The sequence below is a fragment of the Vombatus ursinus genome, unplaced genomic scaffold (genome assembly GCF_900497805.2).
Source record: "Vombatus ursinus unplaced genomic scaffold, bare-nosed wombat genome assembly UNPS02014781.1, whole genome shotgun sequence".
In the NCBI taxonomy this organism is placed as follows: Eukaryota; Metazoa; Chordata; class Mammalia; order Diprotodontia; family Vombatidae; genus Vombatus; species Vombatus ursinus.
The window spans coordinates 5,895,666-5,921,532 of record NW_020954559.1 but is presented as its reverse complement, the minus strand read 5'-3'; the positions used below and the strand labels follow the sequence as shown (position 1 = coordinate 5,921,532).

General features: G+C 35.8%; 1 protein-coding gene across 1 annotated transcript in view; it reads left to right on the top strand.

Moving 5' to 3' along the window:
• LOC114046321 (transmembrane protein FAM155A-like) overlaps positions 1-25,867 on the top strand; it is a 726,009-nt gene that overhangs the window by 682,113 nt on the left and 18,029 nt on the right. Inside the window, exon 2 of the mRNA XM_027866622.1 lies at positions 8,001-8,172. Within this exon, the coding sequence (XP_027722423.1) occupies positions 8,001-8,172 (172 nt within the window). The remainder of the gene's footprint in view (positions 1-8,000; positions 8,173-25,867) is intronic.

The window sequence follows — 25,867 nt, the reverse complement described above, 5'->3', positions numbered from 1 at the left end:
AGAGGCTACCTACCCAATGCAATGAAGGCAAAGACCCCAGGGTATCATAAGGAAGCTGGAAGGTAGAAAACAGGTGAGGATTGGTGAAGAAATATTTTAATTAATTATTCTTCTTATTATTTGAGTTCTAAGTTCATACTTGCTCTCAGCACTCTCTAAGTTCCAGGCACTTGTGGCAAAGTCCTGCTCACCCTGCCTTAGTTATGCCTCTTCCTAAATGAGAATTACAATGGACTTTTCAATATGGCAGTTCTAGTACCACAACATATCCAGACTCTTTCACATAGAACCAGCTCTTCATCAATATCTGTTTGAAAGGTACTTAATACAAGGACCATGTGCATCCATTGACTCAACAATTTGTTTGGTCTTTTAAGATATTTTAAATTCCTGCCTTCTAGAGTATAAAAAATCTTTTGGAAATAATAATTTCAACTTGTGCTGCTGATTTTAAGTGTATGTTATTTCCACAATTTCACTCTATAGACACATTTTCAAAAAAAAAAACCACCAAAAAAACCAAACTTATTTCCAAGTAATATATGGTCTGAGGCAACAGAACCTTAAATCTCTATAAGGAGTCAATTCTTAGGGATAGACATGTTTAGTAGATGATGGGACTTTGAACTTCAGATTGGCAATATGAAGCCCGAAGTGAAATATGAAAACTTGACTGAAGGTCCCTTAGGAACATGTACATGTGCAATGGCTTGGCTGTTAACCACAATCATTCCTGGCCTTGCGAATAATCACCTAATGAATATAAGAAGACAGATAGCTACTTCAATTGCGTTCTCACATCACCTCAATTCTTCCTCTAGCTTTCCAGGGCAAAAATTCAACTCTCATAGCCATCCAGAGGACCAGACCCTTCCAGTACCCATGTCCTCTTTTCCTTCACATACCTGGTCTCTGTTAAGCTGCTCAGAAGACTTTTGGCCACCACTAACATTATGCTTCTGGTGATGTGGGGGCCAAGTCACAACTTCCCTGAAAACTTAAAATCAATGAAAAGAAAAGCCAGGCCCTGTGATGCATTTGGAAATAAGTTCATCAGAGTGCAGCAGGTTCTAGCATCCTCTCTCCTTTCCTGCCCTTTTTCCAAATAGACATGTACACACTAACTTGCTGTGTATTCCTTTCTTTGACACGATTTCCTCATTAAAAAATAGTAACAACTACTGGTTGTTTCTATTGTGCTTTGATGTTTGCAAAGTATTTTATAGGTGTTGTCCCATTTGATCCTTACAACAATTTTATGAGCTAAACCAGTGGGATATTGGGTAAGTCACTTAACCTTTTCATCTGTAAACTAAGTGGAATGGACTAATTATCTTCTGAGATCCCTTCCAGCTCTAAAAAAATGTTCTAATACTACTTCTAGATATTACTATCCCAATTTTACATATGGTAAAGATGAGATGACACAGAGAAGATAAAAGGAATTGCCTGTGTTCACATAGTTAATAATTGTCAGCAGTGAGATTTAAATACAAATCTTTCCTGAATATTTCCAGTATTTTACCACCATACCTGATCTCTTTGTTACTAGAGAAAAATATATTACCACCTACTCAGGATAAAATGATACATGTAAATTTGCCTGGAGTGAAAATGGGAAAATTTAAGATCATTATACAAACACCAACTTTTATTATTACTCAAAAGAACTCTTCCTTTCCCCCTCTCCATCTCCAGTAGATCAAGGAATTTCAGAGGATATTTTTTAGGCTATCTCATTCCTGTGTCACTTGTAATTGCTGTAGCAAAACTAACATTAGGCCTGACTTTTTGTAGCCAGTGGTCAATTGCATCACACATACACAGAAAGATAGTGGGGAGAGTACAGGTAGATAATTTCAGCTGTCCTCGTGATCACCAGATCAAACTGTTAACTTTTGTTCCCTTCAGGCAGTCATCCTCTATCTGTCCTCTCATTTTAGAGCCAAACTCCTGGGAAAAGCTACCTGGAATCTTTTCCTTGACTCACTTCTTACTCCTCGGCCAGTAAGTTTCCGTCTTCTGACCTCATCATTTAAGTGAAATCGTTATCTCTTCTAAAGTTACTAATCATCTTTAATTGCTAAGTCTTGTGGCCTTTTTCAATTTTCATCCTTAACTCCTCTGTAGCATTGATGACCACTCACTCTTCCTAAATACTTCCCTGGTTTTTTTTTTCTTTTCTCTTTTTTAAAAAGATTCTATTCTTTACTGTTTTTCCTCCTACCTGTCTGGTTGATCCTCCCAGTCTCCTTTACTAGATCCTCAGTCCCATACCCCTTTATGTATGGGGGTTTACCAGGACTTGTCCCTGAGCCATCTTATCTTTTTCCTCAGTTCTCTTTCACTTGGTAATCTCATCAGCTCTCATCTCTAGGCAAATGTCTTTCAGTCCCAGTCTTTTTCCTGAACTCCATTTCCATATCATCAGCATCATTCTACTAGATATTTCCTTCTAAACATCCTATAAGCCTATAAAAATCAATTTGCCCCCCAACACGCTTCTGTTTTCTAACTTCCTATGTCTCTTGAGGATACCACTATCTAATACCAGGTTCTTAATTTTGTAGTCATCCTTCTATATTTTCCTTTCCCTCCTTTCTCATATCCAGTCATGTGCGAGTTCTTTTCAGTTCACAACAGTTTGACAACATTTGGGGAATGAAAAGAACACTATGTTTTGCTTTTTGTATTTGTAGGTTGGTATTATTTTGTTAAATTTGGAAAAAGCATCCTGCTTGCTCCCCCAAGACCATTTCATCTTTCAATTTCCATATAACAAGGAATAAAAAAAAAAGTTAGTATTAGAAGTAGCCATCTTAGAGAACATCTAGTGCAACTTCCACCCAATGCATAAAGCTCTACAAATTCCCTGGTGTATTGAAATCAAGCCTTAGTTTGAATATTTTAAGTGACCAGACTCTCATTACCTTAGAAAGTAGCCCACTCATTGCATTTTAACAGGTCTGGTTGACAAAAAGTTGTAATCTGCAATGAGTAAAAGTCTGCCTCCCTACAACTAACACTGATTACCGTTTAGCTATAACAGAAAAGACTAATTTTTCTCCCACAGGACAGTTTTTCAAATACAAAGACTGCTATCATGTTTCCCCTCAGTCTTCTCTTTTCCAGATTCAAGAACTTAAGTTTCATCAAGAGTCTCTCATAGGACATTATTTTTACTACCTTTACAATTTCTTGCACCTAGTAAATGCTTAATAAATTTTTTGTCAAATTCAATTTGCTGTCCTATTCCCTCTCCTCCAGACATACTTCTTCTTCCCTATTATTAGAAAACAAGGGAGACATTTATTGCTTCCTATGTATATGTATATATAGAGAGATGTAGATATTCTTTAGCTTATTTTAGTAAAAAGTATTTTAGCATTTTTTGTGCAAACTGATTCTTAATTCTGAAGAACACTTCACTCATACACATGCTCATGCCCAAGAGAGACAAATTCCCTTGATGTGTCAGAATTCCTCGTGGGTTGAATTCCCTTAAGCAAGCTCTGTCCTATTCCTCACCCTGGCCTGTTGGTTTAGCATGCCCAAGCAGGTTTTGTCAATTACTTTTTTAACATGCCTTGTTCCTGCAACTCTATTTCTTAAAGCTTTTGAAATTTGATTTGCCTTTACTGAACATGTCACAATCTGATCATATTGTTGATCAATATTTAGACACAACCGAATGAAAATGCAAAGGAGTCTAATGAGTGGAAAAATTGGTTAAACCACAGTTTATTGAGAAATACCTGAACATTCTAATAAATTGCAAGCTTACAATGAATCAGCATGACATGAAACCTCCCAAAGGTAATATGATCTTCGGCTGTATTAAAAAGTACATAGCGAGAGAGGGCATAGTCCTGTCGCATTCTGTCCCATTCAAACCACATTGTGTTCAGTTCTGTGTGCTATATTCTAGAGACAAACTGGAGCTAGAGGAGAGTAACCACATTGTAAGGAGATTGGAAATCATATTATGGTGTATCTAAATTGACTAAAGGAACTGGGAATGCTTAGCATGGAGAAGAGAAAACTTAGGAGGGAAATGATAGCTGACTTTAAGGCTATTCTATGACAAATAAGACACTTGTCTTATTTGAATCCAAATCCCAAATTTGGATCCTGAATCCCAAAAGCAGGATGGGCTTCTTCAGAAGTTAATTGGTGTTTTCTACATCACCAGATGTCTTCAAATGGAGGTTGTGTGATCAACAGTAAGTGATGAGAAGAGAGGGATTCTTTGTAAGGTTGAACTCAGTCTCTAGGGATCCTTGCAATTCTGAGATTCTGTGATTCTGTCAAGGAGAAGATATTATAGCAATATATAAGGCTCTCCTGATAGTAGCTGATAGCTATATAGATGTTTCAATCAATAATGGTTCATCTTATAAAAATCTGTGAGGAAAATGTGATACAAATATGATTTATGCATTCCATGATGAAAAGAGAACAGATCCCACCTGGTGTATGTTGAGAAAACTTAATGCAAGTAGAATTATTCACATTACAATAGGGAGACCTAATTCAATCTGACTAACTCCTATGTGTGATGAGGCTTTACTGGAATATGAGGACAGATTGTTTCCTTAAACTATCATAAGAGAAGTTGGAATACCCTAAGGGTTTTTTTGTTTGTTTGTTCTGTTTTGTTTTTGTTAGAAGAGTATGCTTGTTATTGGAAGAAACTGGGTATGGGAAAAGAAAATGAAAGTCAAGATTAGCCCATAAAGCAAATACAATTTCCTGAAATTATAATAGAATATTCTCTCAGAGAAGAAAAGGGAGTTTTCTGGCACTGAAAAGCAAAGTCGATGTCCGATCAAAGAAATCTACCTTCAAATATTGTTCTTCTAAACCAGTCCCTAAATGGAAGCATGTCTTTCTTAGAGCATCTCTTCATGTAAACATGTAGGTTTCCCATGAGAAAAATGAATTATTTGAACTAACAATTTATATGGCAAAAGTTGGGTTGTATTTTCCATATTCAGACTCATCTACTGAACATTGTTAGGCTGTTGATCTATAATGTCAAGAGACATGGAACAGTGTAAAACATAGTTTTTAAATTGTTATCATCAAAACACAGTTATCAAAAGTCCCCATCTATATATGGAAACCTAATAATAGACAAAGAAAAGAGGAAGATTAAAAAAAAAGAAAAAGAAAAAGAACATTTTGATCTTCTCATTCTGTAGCAGGTACTTTTCCCCTGCAGTGTTATAATTAAGTTCAGAATAAGCATCCTTGGATTTTTTCACCAATTCTTGAAGTATTTTCTAGGGATGATCTGCCAATTTGTCTTTTAGTTAAAATCTTTTTTTTGTCAGGTTATTCCTCTAGTTATGGGGGTCTATGAAAAATAATAAGTATATATTTATTTAGTGTATTCTTTAATTAAGAATATGTAGCAATTAGTAAATTAAATTAAATTGTATTTCTTTGTATGTATCTAAATTTCACAGGTCTAAAACCTCACAACAGAGAGGCTGAAAGGCCACAAGAATAGCCCTGAATTCTGACACTTTTAAAATAACTGAAAAACTGGAGCCTGCCAGAACATTATACAGAAACGGGGCTCTGGGCAATTGAATCTTATTAGTTTGGTACTCCACTGTCACATAGATCTAAGTTGTTACCAGTCCTTTAAGGTTTTAATGTACACTTGCATTTTCTGAACCTCCAAATCTTCTCTATGAGAATTCCTTTAGTTCCAACACTGACCCTTCTTTCTTATCCTCTCCTTACTCACTGTTGAGACAGGCATTATATGAAAATTTATTTACAAGTTTAGTATGTAATCCAAAGTAAAATATAAAAAATAACAGTGCTAAAAAGTATCTGAGCACTGGATCAGAGGACTTCACCAATGATGATCATATTTATCCTTGTCTATCAAAATTCCTGGAACTGTCTCAAGTGAACTGTCTGAATTTCTTATGTACCAGGAGCTGATGAATACCTCCTGTCATTCATATTCTTTTAGGACTCTCCATCAGAGTGGTGACCTTTTCCCCAAGAATATTGTATATTACTCAGTAGATTTTAAGTTTCTTGAGACTAATTCCTAGTGTTTTATTCACTTTTGTATACCTCAAAATAGCCTTAGAGTACGGGTTACTCTGTGTTTTATAAATTGAACTGAGATCAAAATTCAAAAACATCTGTATATTAATTTATCAGTTACTGACATTTGATTACAAAATTTCTGGTGATATAAATTTGTAACCTACCCAAATCATACAGATACCAAATAACAACTCTAAGACTATGTCTATAATATATATTAAAGTTTAACAAAAACCAAATTTCTAATTAAAATTGATTTTTCTTTTATACCTATAGATCCATCATTGGAGCTTCAAGTAGCCAACAAATGGCACAGATTATGTTCATTTCAAGTTCATGGTCCTTGGATACTGACATTGTAAATTTGAATTATTTTGAAAGAGAAAAAAGCTTTAAGTTTTACATATTTAGCATATTCCTTTAAGTACAGCATAGAAGAAATGTTACCATGACACTATTAAGAAATGAAATTTCTCATCCTCAACATCCAATATTTTTTTATCTCACAATACTGATTCTGATTCTTCCAAACATTAATCAAAGACCAATAAAAGAATAATCGTGGAATCACAAAATGTTAGAGATAAAATGGACCTTAAAGGTAAATTAGGTGACTTCTGAAATCCTTTGCAACTCTAAAATTCTGTGATTCGGTAATTCAAAGTCTTCCCTTCATCAATGAGAATACTGAAAACCTGGCATTTTAAATGACTTGTCTAAGATCACATAGCTTAATATTAGGGGGCAGCTCAAGATGAAAATGTGAGAAAGTGAGGAAAAGAAGAAACAATTAAAAAAAGTGTCTTTCTCTTCTTCTTTCCCCTTTGGCAATTTTTGGTACCCTCTAAGAATTGGGAGAAGACTAATTGATAAAGCACTTCCAAATGGATAAGTGAAAACTCTAGGATATAGATCTGAATCTTAGCAAGCTACACTGTGGTCATTTGTATAGGATGGGTGGACAGATGGATCATTGTTCTGTTGTTTTACTATTTATTTTTAAAGAGTGTATCACTCTCTTGTACTAGTACAATGTACCATTTCCAGAATTCTCTTGGTAACCACCAAAAATTAGGTGAAACAAAATAAAAGTATAGTTCTGATACCCTGAAATTGTTTTGAATGAGTGTGGGGATTGTGTGATTATCACAGTTGAATTTCTAATTAACTCAATATTTATTGACTATTTAATGTGAATCACCAAGTGCCTAAAAAAGTCAAAGTTAACATTATAATGATTTTTTTCTTTAAAAACCAAAATATTATTTTTCCTTCTATTGGGCCCATTTTAAATATCTTGATTTCTGCATGTCTTGCATCATCTCAGATAATGAGATTTTTTTTAATGTTTGACATGAAACACAAATGTAAATTTTTGATGCTTTGTTTATTACTCTTTACCTTGCTCTGCATTTCTACAAGTTCAAACAGCTTAAAAGCGATTGTTTTCTCCAATTGTGTTGGGTCACCTTTTTAGGAGAATCAGCACCATCTACAGTCCACTGTGAGCATAGGCATTAGGACTCTAAATGCAAAGGAAGCTAGAGGGCAAATAGGCCCCATACACTGCACCAAATAATTACAATATTTTCAAATGCTAAATTAGGTTACTTTTGTTTTTATAATATTTATTCTTTTTTTCTTAATGCAAGCTATAGTTAAATCAATCTTACTTCATTTAAGCAGCGTTAAGATAGTCCAACGTCAAGCTACTGTTTGGTAATTTGTTGAGGAATGTGATGAAATCATGTATCATTTTTAATTGCAGTAATTTCCAATGATTACGTTTTTATCCTTGTGTAAACATGTGATTTTTCTTATAATCCACTTTCAAGCACAGCCTTCACCCTACTGCACTACGTGTCCTGTTAGTGACAGCAATATTGTCATCTCTCTATATTTTTGATTCTTCTTTTTTTTTCCAGACTGTCTACAAAGCCTGGCTCTGTTCCCAGTATTTTGAAGTCACACAGTTTCACTGCAGAAAGACAATTCCTTGCAAGCAATACTGTTTGGAGGTTCAGACAAGGTGTCCATTTATATTACCAGACAATGATGATGTCATCTATGGAGGACTATCGAGTTTCATCTGTACAGGTACAGTGCAGTGCTGTGCGTGCCAAAGGTTCCCTTTTGACAAATTTAACCTTGAAGTCAGGGCTCGTAGTTTGCCATGATTTTATTAATTGAAACATTCTGAAAGTGGCTAAAGAATCCCTCAACCTACTCTGGAAACCCGTCAGCTTTTGAATCGGCAAATTCCCACCCACATTTTCTATAGAATCATTGTGATAGTAATAATTAACTTTAGATAAGTATATTTCTGAGGCCAAAATATTATAGATCATTAGATGTACTTAATTTGAGTTAGAGTAGGCTCTGTTCTGTCTGCAATGTCGTAGTGTTACATAAGAATGATTAGCATAATGAGGCTAGTAAAATAATCTTTTCCCATTTAAATTAGTACAATGTCTATATTAACATGTCTAATCCTGTCAATTTCATGTTATGTTATCTGCATAAACATCAAGATCATGAAAAAAGTTTGCTTGTTTCTCAGTACTTTAGCCTATATAATGATAAAATATATAGACAATCCCATCTTAATTTTTCCATTAATAATATTACTTCTCCCAGAAACTGGCTCCAAAGGGTCAATGGAACAATTAGCATTCATTTTCATGGCTATTTATAAGATTATTAAATTGATCCACAAAACAAATTTTAAGGGGAAGACCGAGAGAGAGAGAGAGAGAAAGAGAGAGAGAGAGAGAGCACTGCTTTTCCTCCAAGATAGGCCAAGGACAAAAATTAGGACTCAAGATGTCTTATATTCAGACTTGTTTATGTACAGCTTTCTCTTGTAAACATAATGACTAAACCTCTTAACACGGAGTCAGGAAGACCTGGATTTAAATCTTGCTTCTAACCTTGATAGCCATGCAACTCTGGCTTTGGTTTCCTCACTTATAAAATGAGGGGTTTACACTCAATGATCTATACATTCCATTATATATGATCCTCCCATCCTCCATTGACATTGCTAGATGGCATTGGCTTCCACTCTGGAACAAGTAATATATGTATACATTTTCATCCTGATTTTTAATTTCATCATGTGTAGTGAATTTCCAGGATGGAAATTCCTTCCACTGGTGCAGATTGGCAATACTTCTGAAATTTGCAGTTTTAAAGAATTGCTTTGGAACAATGAAGACTTGCTCATAGTCATACAGCAAATAACTATCAGAAGTAGAATGGAAACCCCAGGTCTTCCTGACTCCCAGATGAGACCTCTATTATGCCACATGTTACCACATCAACCATTGTTGGGACCAGCCTTTGGTGTTAGAATCAACTGGGTGAGACATTACTTTGAGTCAGAGACTAGACAGACATGCCAGGCAGGAAATTAAGACAGACTTCCAGAAGCCACCAATGATAAGAAATTTGAATAGTTGGGTTGCCAGCATTGATAGATATTTCAGTGTGTAATAGTGTGGTGTTGTTGTTCAGTTGTGTGCAACTCTTTTGACTCCATTTGGGGTTTCTTAGCAGAGATACTGGAGTGATTTACCATTTCTTCATTTTATAGGTGAGGAAACTGAGTTAAACAGGGTTAAGTGACTTGCCCAGGGTCACACAGCAAGTGAGTGTCTGAGGTCAGATTTTAATTTGAGTCTTCCCCCAGGTGCTCCATTCACTAAGCTGCCTAGCTGCCTCCCATGGGGGCAACAACCATAAGAGTTTTGTACTTCCAAATTTGTTCAGTCTTTTGTGTCCAACTCCTCATGACCCCATTTGGGGTTTTCTTAACAAAGATACTGGAGTGGTTTGCCATTTCCTTCTCCAGCTCATTTTGCAGATGAGGAGCTGAGGCAAACAGAGTTAAGTGACCTGCCCAGAATCATAAACAAGCAAGTGCCTGCCACCAGATTTGAACTCACAAAAATGAATCTTTCTGACTCCAGGCCCACACTCTATCCACTGTGCCACCCCAATGCCCTTAATAAAGCTGTATGACCGTGATATTAGGACATTCTGATAGGAGTCCATAGAATAGAAGGAGTTCCAGGCAGGTATAAAGAAGCTAAGAAAGCAGGTATTGAGGACCCAAGCCATGGGGACTTGGAAAAGGTAGAAGAACCCCAGTAGAGATCCTAGGGAGAGATTCATACAATGAATGGAGAGATTTGTCAAGTAGTGGCCTTAAGTATGATGAATAAGTCAAAAGTCTAGGAAAAGCAAGGAGCAAGGGCAATAATGCTCAACTGCCTAGGTCTAAGGATCCCTATATTTCCCCTGCCATGGTGCTAGGTGGACCTCTGAGCCTGAATTGGGGCTGAACCTTTGTGTGCCAAGGGGTCAAACTAAGTTATTGAGAAGGTTGGTAGACAGGGAGCCAGAGAGCCATTATGACTGTTTTCATTTAATCAGAAAGTTTTCACAAGACACTCTGAAACAAAAATTCCCATTAAGAGTGTTAGCATGAGCTGTTAGCTGACTTGGCTTCTACTCCTCACTCCCCCTCCCCACACATGCCCCTACTTAGAGGCTCCACATTTGTACTTTCAGTTGACTATACCTTTGGACTGATTTGGCCATAGGATGGTGAAGAGAATTAATTTGATATTATGAACAGATGAAATTCTTCCTCTGGACATTGATCCCAGTGGTCAGGCTGGAAACAACTCTTAACCTGTGGTTTCTGAAATTGATTTTTAAACTATATATTTGATAGCTACATTTCAATAGAATTACTTTCCTTTGTAATACTATACATTTTATTTTATGCGTTAACACTGACTACCATGGCCCTCATTGCCTAGAAGGTCAGATAGGTTAGATTTTGCCCCACCTCCAACGTTTTCCCCTACCCTGAAAGGCGTTAAGGGTAGTTAACTTTTCTGCCAGTGGGGGCTCTAACACCCACTGCTCACATTCCCCAAACATAAAGAAGAGTGGGAGCTGCAAATTTGTGGTAGAAACAGCCGTAGACCTCAGTCTCCCCAGTTATAATAATGCAGCCTGTTTAGGTTACATAGCCAATTAAAGCAGCTTACATCCATTCACTGGGTAGGGGACACAGAAGTTTCCATGTTAGCAATCCAGACATGCTCCAAAGGCTCCTCAGGGCATTTCTACCTTAGGTGATCTGGGGATGCCTGGACAAGCTTAGGTTATACAAAAAACCTAGGATACCTCCCCATTTGAAAACATTTTGAGGAATCCATGGGTTTCACTAGATTGCCAAGGAGGTCCATGTTTATGCAAAAAAAATTGACCTTAAAAAAAAAAAACCTTTCTTAATATGATAATATTAACTCTCATTTTCTATCATCTCTTTGGGCCTAATTACTAAGCAACAACCCGTCAAGTGTAGCCTGAAATTATATTTCAATCATAGCAGCCAAACCTACTGAGCTTAAGCAACTTGACCATCCAGACAAGTGGGCTTTGGGGTTAGATTAGCTCAAAAGATAGCCATTTTGAGGATATTCAGTGTAACATACTGAATTCTTGTTTAAAATTATCAGAAATGGGAGAGTGAATCTTGATTCTATAACTGACTTGCTCTGTTGTATTGAGGCCTAGATTCTTTATTTTTTTTCTTTTACTTGAAATATTTTTAAACAAGAAAAAAAAAGTCGTTTTTCTTTTGTTTTATTACTCAGGATCTGAATCATAATGTACCAGACACACATTTGGTCTGTGCCTAAGTTTCAAGTATTTTTACCTTCTAAGTCCATGTATCCCTTACCCATCATCCACAAAGTTTTGTGTATTGGGAATTTCATTCAGCAACTCTATTTTATGGTTTGTTTCTGGCTTGATATCTTCTTTTTAACTGTAGTTCTTTGCCTCTCTAGACATTATTGTTATCATCATCATCATCATCATCATCATCATCATCATCATTCTTGGAGGGTGTCATTAGACCCTGGGGAGTTGTACAATGTTTAAAATGAAATCTGATTAGCATAGCGAGTCTACTGCTATTCCTTTAATTGGCTTTAATTTCTGTGCAATACAGCTTATTATTTTTGTTGTTTTCTAGTGATTCCATTTCAGCAAGGAATAGAGCTAAGGAGGAATTGGAATCCTGTCCTTATTAAAGAAAATTCTGGCTACCCAACAGCCCTTTGGAAGTATAGTCTGAACCCTGAGTGTTATTGCAAGGTCAAGTCATTATAAAGAGAAAGCTTTTCACAAGGAAGATGAATTTTTAAAAATTCTCCTTTTTCTTCTGGTAAATGAAGCTAATTTAATAAAATATGTAAATAATATACAGAAGAATTAGTATATAGCAGTAATAATTCAAATATTTATGGCTAACATTTTCTGTTCTTCCGTTTCTATGAAATAATGTCAGAAAAGGAGCAGCTAGGTTATGCATTGGATAGAGTGTTGGGCCTAGAGTCAGGAAGACTCATCTTCCTGAGTTCAAATCTGAAGTCAGACACTTACTAGCTGTGTGACCCTGGGCAAGTCACTTATCCCTGTTTGCCTTAGTTTCTTCATCTGTAAAATAACTTAGAGAAGAAAATGGCAAACCACTGCAGTGTCTTTACCAAAGAAAACTCCAAAAGGGTCAGACACAACTGAAAATGAGTAAACAACAAATGTCAGGGGAAAAAAAAGTTTTGACTATTTTTAAAAATCTAGTTTAAAATTACTAAGGATTTTTTTTCATATGGTTGGCTACCAGGAGTAATAGCCCTTTCCCTGGCACCTCTATGGTCATAATGGAAGGAGGGGGGGATGTTTTGACCTAAATAAAGAATATACCTTCTACTGATAGTCCACATTTAAATAGCACAGTAGCACTTTAAAGTTTACAAAGTACTTTTGTCACAACTACACTGTTAGGTGGATATACATAAAGTATTATTATCCCACTTTTACATATGAGGGAACTACAATCACAGAGTTTAAGTGACTTGACCAGGAGAGTATAGCTAGAAAGCAGTAGAAACTTGGAGCAGTTAGGTGGCTCAGTGCTAGGCCTGAGGAAATAGCATCTTCCTGAGTTCATATATGGCTTCAGAGAGTTACTACCAGTATGACCCTGGACAAGTCACTTAATTCAGTTTGCCTCAGTTTCCTCATCTGTAAAGTGAGTTTGAGAAGGAAATGGCAAACTCTTCCAGTATCTTTGCTAGGAAAACCCCAAATGGTGTCACAAAGAGTCAGACAGGACTGAATAACAACAGCAAGTAGAGCGCTAAAGCCCATAAATCCCACCACTATAAGAAATTTCTTCAAAATATTCAAAATCATTCCAGCACCACATCCATCTCAAAATTCTTGCTGCAATTTTGAGTCCCCAAATAGTCATTACTACAGATATTAATGTGGAAAGATCCCTTTGGGAAATTGCTGCTGTAATAGCATAATACTGAGTCATTTGTCATGGGGCTGAAAGGGAGGCCAGTAAATCTTGTGTATTGTTGTTCAGTCATTTCACTTCTGTCTAACTCTTCATGACTCCATTTGTGATTTTCTTGGTAGAGATACTGGAATGCTTTGCCATTTTTTTTTTCTCTAGCTCATTTTACAGATGAAGAAACTGAGGTAAACAGGGTTAAACTTATTTTCCCAGGGTCACACAGCTAGCAAGTGTTTGAGGCCAGATTTGAATTTATGAAGATGAGTCTTCCTGACTCCAGGCCCAGCATTCTAACCACTGTGCCACCTAGTTGCCCCTGAATCTTGTGTGCATGTTTCATAGCATAGAGTCAGATGTGGAAGGGATTCCCAAGATCACCTAGTCTAATCCCCTCAATTTATAAATGAGGACACTAGGCCTAGGAAGGTGAAGCAACTTGCCTGGGGTACCTTAAGTAATGTCAGGGCAGGGATTTAAAATTGGGTTCTTAGATTCCAGAGCTAATAGTTCCAAGAAGCAGCCTCTGACTATCTGACCTTCATGCAGCAATAGTAATTTAGAGAATGGTCACTAACAAATAGAAGCAAATTGCCAAAATAAAAACCATTTCTTAGGCAAATTCTGCATGAACACTAGTTATCTCACAGACTTACATATTTTTAAATCAAATTCCTATGTGCTTAGGAAGAGCTACTCTGACCAGAGTGATTAATAACGTATATCTGGGTGAACATTTGACTTAGTAGATGGAGCACAGGGCCTGGAGACAAGAACACTCTTCTTTCTGAGTTCAAATCTGGCCTCAGACACTTGCTAGCTGTGGTGATCCTTGGATAGTCACTTGACTCTGTTTGCCTCAGTTTCCTCATCTATAAAATGATCTGAGAAAGGAAATGGGAAACCACTCCAGTATCTTTGCCAAGAAAACCTAAAATGAATATACACAGAGAGAGGTAGCCTGAGGTTTAGGTAACTTAAGGCTCACAATAGGAGAATAATTTCATAGTCTCTACATGCTTACAGGTTGTAGCAGCCCTAGGGACTCCCGAATCCAGGCTTGATGATGAGAATGCCATGAGTATGAGGGTTAAGGGGATTAGGTGACTAGGTTTTGGGTGGCATATTAACCTTAACAGACAAATCAAATCATATTCCAAATAATCCAGTGTTCAGGCAACTAGATGACTCAGTGAATAGAGGTCGGACCTGGAATTAGGAAGACCTCAGTTTAAATCCTGCCTCAGATGCTTACCAGCTTTGTGCCCTAAGCAATTAATTTATCTTCTGCCTCAATTTATTGATCTATAAAATGGAGATAATAGCAGCATGTACCTCAAAAGGTTGTTGTGAGATTAAAGGGACATATGTGTAAAGTGCTTTGTAAAACTTAAAATACTATATAAATGCTAGCCATCATTATCATCATCATTGAGATGAATGAAAAGACCAAGAGACAGAATTTCTGGGTAATTAATGGTTATTAATTAGGGTAGCTGAAACAGTGGTTTCAATAACCAAAGACAAAATCATAGAGATGACTGAATGCTTAAAAACCTTTGGGACAGAAGGTGCCCCTTATGGGTGAAAAAATCAACCCTGATTGGTGTACAATTTTGTTTTGTAAGGTCTTGTAGTTGGGTAGTTGAATTCATGAAGACGAATTCAAGATCATAGAGCATGTACCTGGAGGATTTGAACAATCTCATCTATCAGCAATGTCCTTCAGATACTGACTAACCTATCTATAGGGACTGTTCCCTGAATGAAGAAATAGACAGGAAAAACCCTAATCCTGATTTAATAATAGGTTCTTAATATAATAGAAAAACAATAATTCCTCTCATCATCACCATTATTATACTATGATGCACATAGTTACAGTACAAAAGACTTTCCTTTATAGAGTAAAAGAAGGTTAATCCTTGTGGATGAACAGAAACAAGTATCTAATATGTCCATTAACAATGAATGCAGTTCATTTGCAGAGCTGAGAGCAGCACCCCAAGCCAACCTTGGGCTTCAGATTCCTAATTACTGGGCTCATGTCAGTCCTGGCCAATATGCCACCATGGATGCATGGTGACAGTTAATATCTCTAAGCATTGAATCACTCAAAGGTTCTTCCTCAAGGTTTTTGTATCCTTTTGTGGCTAAGTGGAAAAGTACTGAGAGTTGGATTTTTGTTTTGTTTTATTTTGTTTTTGTTTTTGCTTTTTCCATTAAAACTAGTTCCCTCAGGATGGAGAATTACAACAGAGACTGAGGGCTTTATCACTGTTTCAAGATGAAATCCTGCCTAAACTGACTACATACAGGGCATCTGAAAAAAAAAAGGGGGATGGGGGGGGTGGAGTGTGATCTAGAGGAAAATTGCCCTGTGCCCTGTGGGAAAGGTAGGAACCAAGAAAAGCTAATTCCTGGGAAATAGAAATTTAAGCAGAAAAGCAAAACTCAAAACATAATAATAATGATAATACTAATGGCTAGCATTTAGATTGGGCTTTATAGTTTGCAGACATTTTACAAATATCTCATTTTGTCCTTGCAACACTTCTAGAATGTAGATGCAATTATTATCTTTATCTTACAGTTGAGGAACCTGAGGCAGAAAGAAATTAAATGACTTGCCCTGCACTTACAGCTAGTAAGTATCTGAGGTCAAATTTGAACTCACATCTTCCTGACTCCAGGTCCAGCACTCTGTGTACTATGGTGCCACCTAATTGCCTCACATGTCACACATGATAGGTGATTATCAGATGATGAATGGAGCTGGAATAAGATTTGAACCTTTTAAACTGATTCATTGGTCTCCAACACAGCTGGTATCCATCACAGAGAGTATTCCTGTCACTGGCTTTTCTCCTCATGGTCTTCTCACAATTGACATTACCAGCCTGCTCTTATTGCCCCATCTTCCTTCTGGATCTGGATTTACTCAGAACTGATAAAATAGATCTGGACATCTGTTCAGGAAAGTAGAATCTAACTCCCAACTCTCCAGTATAACCAAAGGCTTCCACCAAAGATTCCTCAAATGTCCAAATGAATTCAAGAAGCACCAAACTGCATATGATTCTGTTGCTAGATGGTACAAGAGGGTGCTCATAACAGATTGGTGTTTTTAAGTTAGAAGCCAAGAGATATGGTCCCCAAAGTACTGTTCTACCCATTCTGACCATGTGTCATGAGAGAGAGCTTCCAATTCTTTTTCCTCTCTCCTTTAGTTAGTAGTACATCAATACTGAGACTTCTGAACATCCCCTAAAACTTTAATGCTGTTCCTTAGGGTAGTGGCAGGCTCAAAACAAGCTGTCCCCAAATAATTAAGAGTGAGCTGCAAATGTTTGGTAGAGGTAATGCTTTTAATTAGTTTGTACCTGATTTGCATATGGGGTATAATTTGCATACCAATTACCTACTTTTAATGTTTTCAATTTGTCCATAATTTTTATTACTGTTATCACAACCTGTCCCCCTATAATCCTGAAGAATCTAGCATTGGTTATGCACCAAAATATCTGGAGTATGTCTAATCAATGGAGGCTCCTATGATCACAATGGTCCAGGCACAAGCCTGGAAGAAGAGTGACATTCTTATCAAATGCTTAATCTTGATTCTGCTGCAGCTAAGAACTTTATTCAATCTTGGTTTTTGTTTCTCTGTTAATGAAATAACACTGGAGGGGCATTTTAAAAATTAATTAGAGAGTGTTTCTGAAATGCTACAAGGCTTGAATGTGTCATTTAAGCATCAAGTATTAGTAAGCTAAAGGTCTTGAGGGTAGATCCTAATTCACAGGGCAGACATGTTATTTTAGAAACTTATGCTCCTCATCTGCAAAATAAAGAAGTTGAACTAGAATTCTGATTCTATGATCTCAATCCTCCTCTGTGATAACCATGTGTTTCCCCTCCCCCAGCCCCCCCAGAGTCCCTGCAAGAAACCCATGTTGTTGTTGTTGTTGTTGTTGTTTTTTTACAATAATGAACAAAAATTAAGGAAGCAAAATTACTGGTGTCTATTCCATACCCTTTAGGTCTTTTAGTAGCAAGCACCATGAAACTCTTGGGTTGTATGATTCAGAATGAAGACTGAGAATGATTGGCTACTGCATTTTTCATAGGCAATTATTAGAATCAAAAGAATTTGAAAAAAGAAAAAAAAAGGAAAAGGTGGCCCTTTGGGGGTTGCTGACAATGGAGATAAAGCACGTTTTTGAAATTATATGTAAATGCTGTGTTCAGTCTTTCAGCTGTGACAAGAATAAGGTTATCTTTCTTTCTCTTGGGAAAATACTGTGGGCGGCTGTTGTTACTTACCTTGACATGCCTATTTTATGTCTTCTCATGGAGAATGGGAGACACCTGGTGGACACTGGTTATTATTGCACTATGTATAAAATGAAGCTGGTAAAATCTAATATTAATGTTTGAAGGAGTGAGAAGGAAGAAAAATGATTCTGAGAAAAAATAGAACAGAACATACTGGTTTATTTATTAACTGAATTACAATTATCTAATTAATAATTCACCTGTAAAAGGAAAATTGAAATTCACTACCTAGTTTTTAACTAGAAAGCTGATAAAAACTTAAAAAAATAGAGCCTTTTAAGTGGAATTTTTTTAAAAAATCTTTTATATTACTAAGAATATAAATTGTCTCCCATGCAGTTAGGTTTTTACATATATTTTGCAAATATGACAATATTTTTCCCTCCATGTGCTTAAAGGGGCCCCACCTAAAAGTCTCTATAAAGGTGAGCAGCAACAAATGAACCTGATTGAATTTGTTAATTTCCATAGGGTTACTGTCAGAGTCTCCAAAGGGCCATGACTCCATGGAACTAACAATTTGGTATTAATGCAGCTTAGCACAATGAGAACAAGACCACATTAATGGTATCCCCACTTATATGATAAACACATACAAATGGCCTTGTTTGTTTGTTTTTTGTCTGGAATTCAAACTATTCACTGACTGTTTCTCATGTGTTTGTCTTTGTATAGTTATGAACCACAGAATAATGAATGTTAGCACTGAAAAGACTTTTCATTTTATAGATGAGGAAACTGAAACCCAGAAAGTTTACCAAATTTTTATTCTAACTGATCACCCAATGAACTACTAGCAAAGTCAGGACTAGGATATGGGCATCCTAAGTTCCCATTCCTGAACTCTTTCCATTAACATTTTATTTCATTTTACTAAGGTAATTGACTAAGTCATTAGTCAAGGGCTTACCAAGGGCAGGTTCTTATATTCTTTTTCCTAGATTTTTTTTTTAATTAATTAATTTTTTTTTAGTCAACTCTGTTGTGCCAATTATAATCAGTTTCATTCTTGGCCATAATATTTCAGGACAAAGGATTCAACCATGTTTAACCATGTTATATTTTTAATTATAGCTGGCATTTATATATTGCTTTAAGGCATTGACATGTCCTGACATTTGTGTTTTTACTATTATAAAGAGGAACATGGCTAGCCTTTGAGAAGATATTTTTTACACATGTTTTTATATCAAGTCAACAACAATTTATTAAACACATTTTATGCACCAGGTGTTCTACTGAGTGCTTGGAATACAAAGAAAGGCATGAATAGTCCCTGCCCACAGGAGCTCATGATCTAATGGGGAAACAACACAAACAACTAAGTACAATTAAGATATATGCATGGTAATTTGGAGATAATCTCAGAGGGAAGGCACTAACATGAAGATACTCAGGAAAGGCTTCTTGCACATGGTAGCATGTAAACCGGGACTTGAAGAATTCAAGGAAAACAAAAGCATAGACATGAGGAGGGGGAGAGTTCTAGAGGGCACAGCCAGTGAAGATGTATAGAGTTGGGAGATGAAGTGTCTTGTGTGAGGAATCTCAAGAAGGCCAATGTTAATAGTATCACAGAGTATGTGGAAGGAAGTCAACTGTAAGAAGACTTGTAAAGGTAGGAAGGGCCAAGGTATGAATAGCTTTAAAAGCCAAACAGAGGATTTTAGATTTGATTCTAGAGGTAATAGGAAGCAATGGGAGTTTATTGAATTAAGGTGTAGGGGTGGGATGTGACATAGTCAGAAATGGGCTTTAGGAAATCACTTTACAGCTAAGTGAAGAATGAACTGGAATGGGTAGAGACTTGATTCAGGGAGGCCAAAGAGCCTGCTCCAGGGTGGTGGCAGTGTCAAAGAAGAGAAGGGGCCATGTACAAAAAATAGTAACAGGTCTTCACTAAAACCAAGATCAGAGGTAACCCTTGGGATACTTAGTATTGGGTATAGAATTGTGCTTCTATAACTTGGGACCCAGGTCAATACTTGTCATCAACTGTATCGGCCTAGTTGTCAAAATCTATGGGTTTATGTTGTCAGCTTCATGATTTTCCAGAGCTACATCCTTTGATTTCCGTTAGGAAAACTCTTCTATATTTTCTACTCTAAGTATTTCTGAATGACACTTCCAGGGGAATCAGGAATCAATTTATTTGATATCAACTTCCAGGCCTGTTGGTAAGTCCATTCCCATGATCCCCCACTTCTTCCACCCACAGACCAAATGAAGAATCCTGAAGTAAGAAAAAATTGACTTCAAAGCACCTAATTCTGTGCCTTCACCTATTCTCTCTAGCATTGGCCCTCAGGCAATTTCCATACTTATTTTCTCTTTTCCATTACATCTTCTTCTATCAAAAATGACTCTCAGGAAAGATTCTGGATTTCATTCACATTAAACTAAATGGTAAATGAAACAGTTTAAATGTTACCCTTTTAAGCTGTGTTTATGTTTCAACAGGCTAACAAAACTTTTAAGTAAAACAACGAAGGGGGTAATAGAAACATCTCTATAGATAGTAGGGCGTTTCCAATACCCTTGAAATCAAACATAAGTAGGTATATTTTCCACTTCTAGTTAAGTTTGGTTGGGTGACCAATTTTTCCAGATCCTAGTTCTGGCTTCTTTTGGTATTAAAATGTTTGAGCGTAATGTTATAGAGGTCCTCCCATTGATTTCCATTCAGACGGGCCTATTTTTTTTTTCCAAGCTCCAAATGGATGTTTCTTTCCAATAAGTAAAGTCAATTTCAAACCAATTAAACATGGAAATTGATAGAAGGCTAACTCAATGATCAATGTTTTGAAAGGAATACGCAAGAGAATATGGTATTCTAGAACAGATCAATAAAGAGATGTTTGGCAAATACCTAGGTAGAAAGTGGTCATGACAAAAATCATCAAGAATTCATCAAGAATACATCATTCCAGAATAACCTCATTTTCTTTTTTCACATTGTCATTAGATGGGTACATAAGGGTAATGCTGAGGATATCATTTACCTAGATTTTAGCAAAGCTTTAGATAAATTATAATATATATCAGCAGTTGTTGATGGTCTAAAGTCAACATGGCAGGAGGTATCTAGCAGTAAACCAAGGGTTTGTGCTTATCCAGAGAACAGAACCACATTCAGTGGGCAGAAATTTCAACAAGCCAATTTAGCTTTTGGGTCAGAAAAAAAATACAAATAAGTCTGTCCAAAAGTAGAACAGCCTTCTTTAAGAGGTGGTGGGTTACTCCACACTCAAGTAGAGGCTGAATGATCACATATGTTATGAGAGATTCCTTTTATGAATGAGTTGGGCAGCTAGATGACTGCCTAGCCTTTCCAACACAAAAATTTTATGATTTTTATGAACTAGGCTATCTTCTTTAATATGCATAAAAATATTTGATTATGTCTTTTCCAATATTCTGTGTGCAAGTTATTCTTAGGAATATTATACACTTTACTTTTCCCCAGTATGTGCCTTTACATTGTTCTTTGGGTCACCTACATAGTGGTGGGTAAAATTCACAATATATAGCTAATTCTTAAACCAAGATACTATTGTTATTGTTCAGTCTATTTTTTAGTCATGTCCAACTCTTCATGACCCTATTTGGGGTTTTCTTGTCAAAGATACTAGAGTGCTTTGCCACTTCCTTCTCCAATTCATTTTACAGATAAGAAACTGAGGCAGACAGGGTAAAATGATTTGCCCAAGGTCACAGAGCTAATAAGTGTCTGAGCCCAGATTTAAACTCATGAAGATGTCCCACAGTATTATAACATACATCAAAATGTCACTTAAGATAGTTACCTTGGGAAACTGTGGAACTATTCAAAAATTTTGAAACTCCTCTTTACAGATATTCCCTACAAATTCCTTGTCACTCCAGAGTCACTGACACATTCTTTTAAATACCCTTAATGTTGGCAAATCTTTTTTCTTTGAGAATAGACTTGATTTTTTGAAAGAATCAAAGGTCATTCAGTATTAAGTCTGGAAACCAACATAAATAATCAAGTCAGGTGAAGCATTTAGATTTAAAAGTGAGTTGTGGCAGGAGAGTTATGAACTTGATTTTCTTGTGTGGTTTATAGCTTATAGCTCATTTCAGATGATGAGACACTTGTACAAGTTACTTTAGCAATTACAATATCACTGAAATAAATTTTGTAGCTTTCTTTGTTGGTGACTTTGAAAGACAAAGCTATTGGAATTTTAAGTTCTGAAGAGGCTTTAAACGTGCAATCTTGTTATGCAGTCAGCACCTCTCCTATTATCAGACCTGAACTGGGCTATTCATTTGATTGATAAGCATTAGCTTAATGGTCATTCCAAATTATTATGTAGGACTTAACCATTACTGTGCTGAAAGTATAGACTTCATTTTGCCATACCTGTTTTTTTTTTTCCTGCCAATGGATTTAGGGTCTTTTGGAATTTTCTGCTTGCTTCAATTGTAGTGCAATGGAAAAAGAAGAGTCAGTCTTTGGGTTCCACGGACCTTGGTTCATTCATTCTAATCCTGGCTCTGAAACTTACTTCCTGTTTAACCTCGAGTGAATCATTTAACTGCTCTGTGTCTCAGTTTCCCATAAAATGAGAGTATTGGACTTGATGATCTTTTAAAGTCTTTTCCACATCTACTTCTATGATCCTTCCAGTTTTGAAGGAGTCCGTAGACTGCAACACAACCAAAGAGGTCCACGGTACCAAAATAGGTTAAGAACCTCTGTTCTCAACAGACCAGTGCACAGTTTACAGTAATGATCACACTTCAAATTTACCCAAATTGTTGCAAATGATGACCTTTAGTATCAGAAACTGAGATTTTCAACTCTGTTTACATCAAGTTGGAGGTACCGTTATTTTTACTTTTAAAGAATGCTGATATTTTCATTGTCATAATTTTCAAATCTTCTAAAACTAGGAAATCTTAGAAGTACTAGAATGCTTTTCATAAAAAGGTTAATATTAACCCTGGGGCTTATAAATGCAAATGAAATACAAATTATGATTCATTTCCTAATTGTGCTTGACTTTGCTTGGTATCTTTCTAAAAAGTTTGCATATTTGATTAAACTACTTGTGGATGTTTAATCCTTATTTCCTTTCTGTTTTTCTTCTCATAGTTTTCTTAAGTCTCTGCTAAAATTCTGCATCCCTCCTTCCAAATCCACCCAACAGAATTTTGACCAATCTATACCACAAATTTTTAACACTTTATCCTTTATTTAAAGCCATTTATAAGAACTTAACATTGGGCTGAGGGAGGAGGACATGAATTATAGTCCTTACACATATAGCCACTCATTTACAACACTCATTTCTATTAGTAAATAACTAGTGTATTCAATTTTGGCCATCTTATGCATGTGAACTGGTGAAGTCCAGAAGTTTTAGTTAAATATGACTAGATTCCTAATTGTGCAATGAATTCTTTACATGGATAATTTTTAAATGCATTTTCTCACGTTAGACAGTTAGTAGTGACTAATATAAAAGCTACTGCCTCTGAGTGAGGCCAAGATGAAGAATGAGGACATCTGTGAAGAAGGAAGTACAAATATTTCTGAAATTAGAAGAATTCAGAATTCTTACAAAAAAACTGGATATTAGAAATCAGACACAAGGTTTAAAAAATGAGATCATTTTTGATATTTTCTATTCTTAGTTTCCACTGTAATGAAATAAAGTTCCCATCTACTAACAAACATGATAATTAGTGTTCACATTGTGTTTTTTTTTTACTATGCAGTAGGTTCTTTTGAAAAATAAAATTCTGTCCCTTCCAATAAAACTTGGAATAAATGTGATTCTTGCCTGTGATTTTTTTAAGTATCAAGAGTGAACCCTTTCCATGTGACTCTCATTAAAAATCAATGAGAATCACGCTACCAAAAGCCAGATGAGTCTTTTTTAGAGAATTTACCCCTTTGTGGCCAGACACAAGAATTTCCATCCCTCTTATGAATATTATTTTATTCCCTTAATTCTGATGTTTTTCATTCCTCTTGTCATAAATAATTTGAAGACACTATAGTAAGTTAATATTTGTTCACTTTCCTTTATCATTAAGTTCTTTATTGTCTTCAAGCTTTTATTTAGCAACCCTTATTTTCCTGATGCTATGATACTTGGATCCAGAAACTAAACCAAGATATGACCCAGGAACTCTCTGGAATTTAAATTCTAAAGTAGGCACAGGACTGGGAAGAATCAAGGGACAAATGAATAATACATACATATGTAATATGGCATTGTCTGGATGCAATTCAACAGTCATTTATGAATGGATTGAAAAAGCATTTATTCAGCACTTACTGTGTACTAATTACTGAGAATACAAAAAAAAATCAAGATAGTATCTGCTCTGAAGGACCTCATACTGTAATTGGGAGACAGCATGTAGGAGGGTACAGCTGCAAAACAGACAGAAAGGCCTTAAGGCCTAAGGGTGCAATAGTAGGGAATTGGTAAGGCTGGTAAATGGCAATACTTGAAGTGCTGGAAGGTTTAACTGAAAGGCATATGGCAAGACCCAGTGGATCTTGGTCTGAAGTTGTAGGGCAGATGGTAAGGTCTGGTCGTCTTCTGCCTCACCAGAAAGATTGTCATTGGTGACTTGTAACCCATATCGTTAAGCACCTACTTAATACAAAAGCAATATGTGACATGCTTTTGTTCACATGAACAGGAGCAAGCTCTGATGTGTTCTCTCCAAGACAACACTGGTCTTAATTTTTCCCTCTCATACATATATTCCAAAATTTTCTAGAAGGGGAAAAAAACAGGTTGGAAAAATTAGTTCTCTTATGATGTGCATTTTTAAAAGGAAATTAATGCAGAAAATATACTATTGTTACTAACTATATATTAATACTAATACTATATTAATTAATACATTAAAAACTAATTAGTTTCCTCACTATGGAAGAACACTTGAAGATTTATGAATTAAAGTTCAGTTACAGTTATGTTACTAGGGATAACCATCATTAAAGTAATTCTCCTTGATTATCAGTACCCTAAAATTCCTAATGTGGAATTAAAACATGTTGTAACTTATTTCTGGCCCTAATGTGGAATGTTAGATAGATACATGGATGCATACATATATATATATATATATATATATATATATATATATATATACATATATATATACACAGACACATACAAAGATAGAAAGATAGTTTTCCATACACATATATATGAGTATACATGTGATCAAATACATATAAGCAAGGCAATGTTTGTGCTTTCTATTTGTCATTCTCCACCTTGGATATCATCCCATATTGTCTCAAATGAGATCAGCTGAATATATTAAGATTAATTATACATTTCTAGACTTCTACTGGACTACACACAAATTCTTAAAAAAAAGACTACTTACAAATATAAAGTAATCTCTTGGTTTTCTGAGATAAGGAAAATGTAAAATTATTTAAGGGAATAAGCTAAGATAAAACAAAGATTGATCTAAGAATAGAGAAACTTTTCTAAGTTTTGCAGATGGAGTTCATTTTATAGCATAGGCTAGAGGCTATGCACGTGTGCATTCCTTTTTAAGTCCAATACCAAATTGTAATTATGTTCATTGTTCTAAAGAAACATGCTGATAGTATGCCAAGAAAACAAGTCGATGAAAAAAAAGGACTTTCATTTATAACATTAAGGAAAGAACTCCAAAAAGTTGCTAGCTTACTTGAAGAATTTGACTTATTATTATTTTTTTAGAGTGTAAGCTCAGGATAAAGAGTTTAGAATGGCATTTGTGCTTAAAATTCATATTTAGCAATAATTTATTAAGCATCTACTAAATGATTAAAAAAAACATTTACTTAGTGTTTACTTAGTGTGTGCTGGGCACTCTGCTAAGTACTGAGAACATAAATGAAAAGTACAAATTTCCACTCTTCAAGAGCTTACATCTTAATAAGGTCCAGATAGATAGATAGATAGGATAGGATAGATAAGATGTGCACACATATACTCTTTCTCTGATTTGTCTATCTATCTATCTATCTATCTATCTATCTATCTATCTATCTATCTATCTATCTATCTA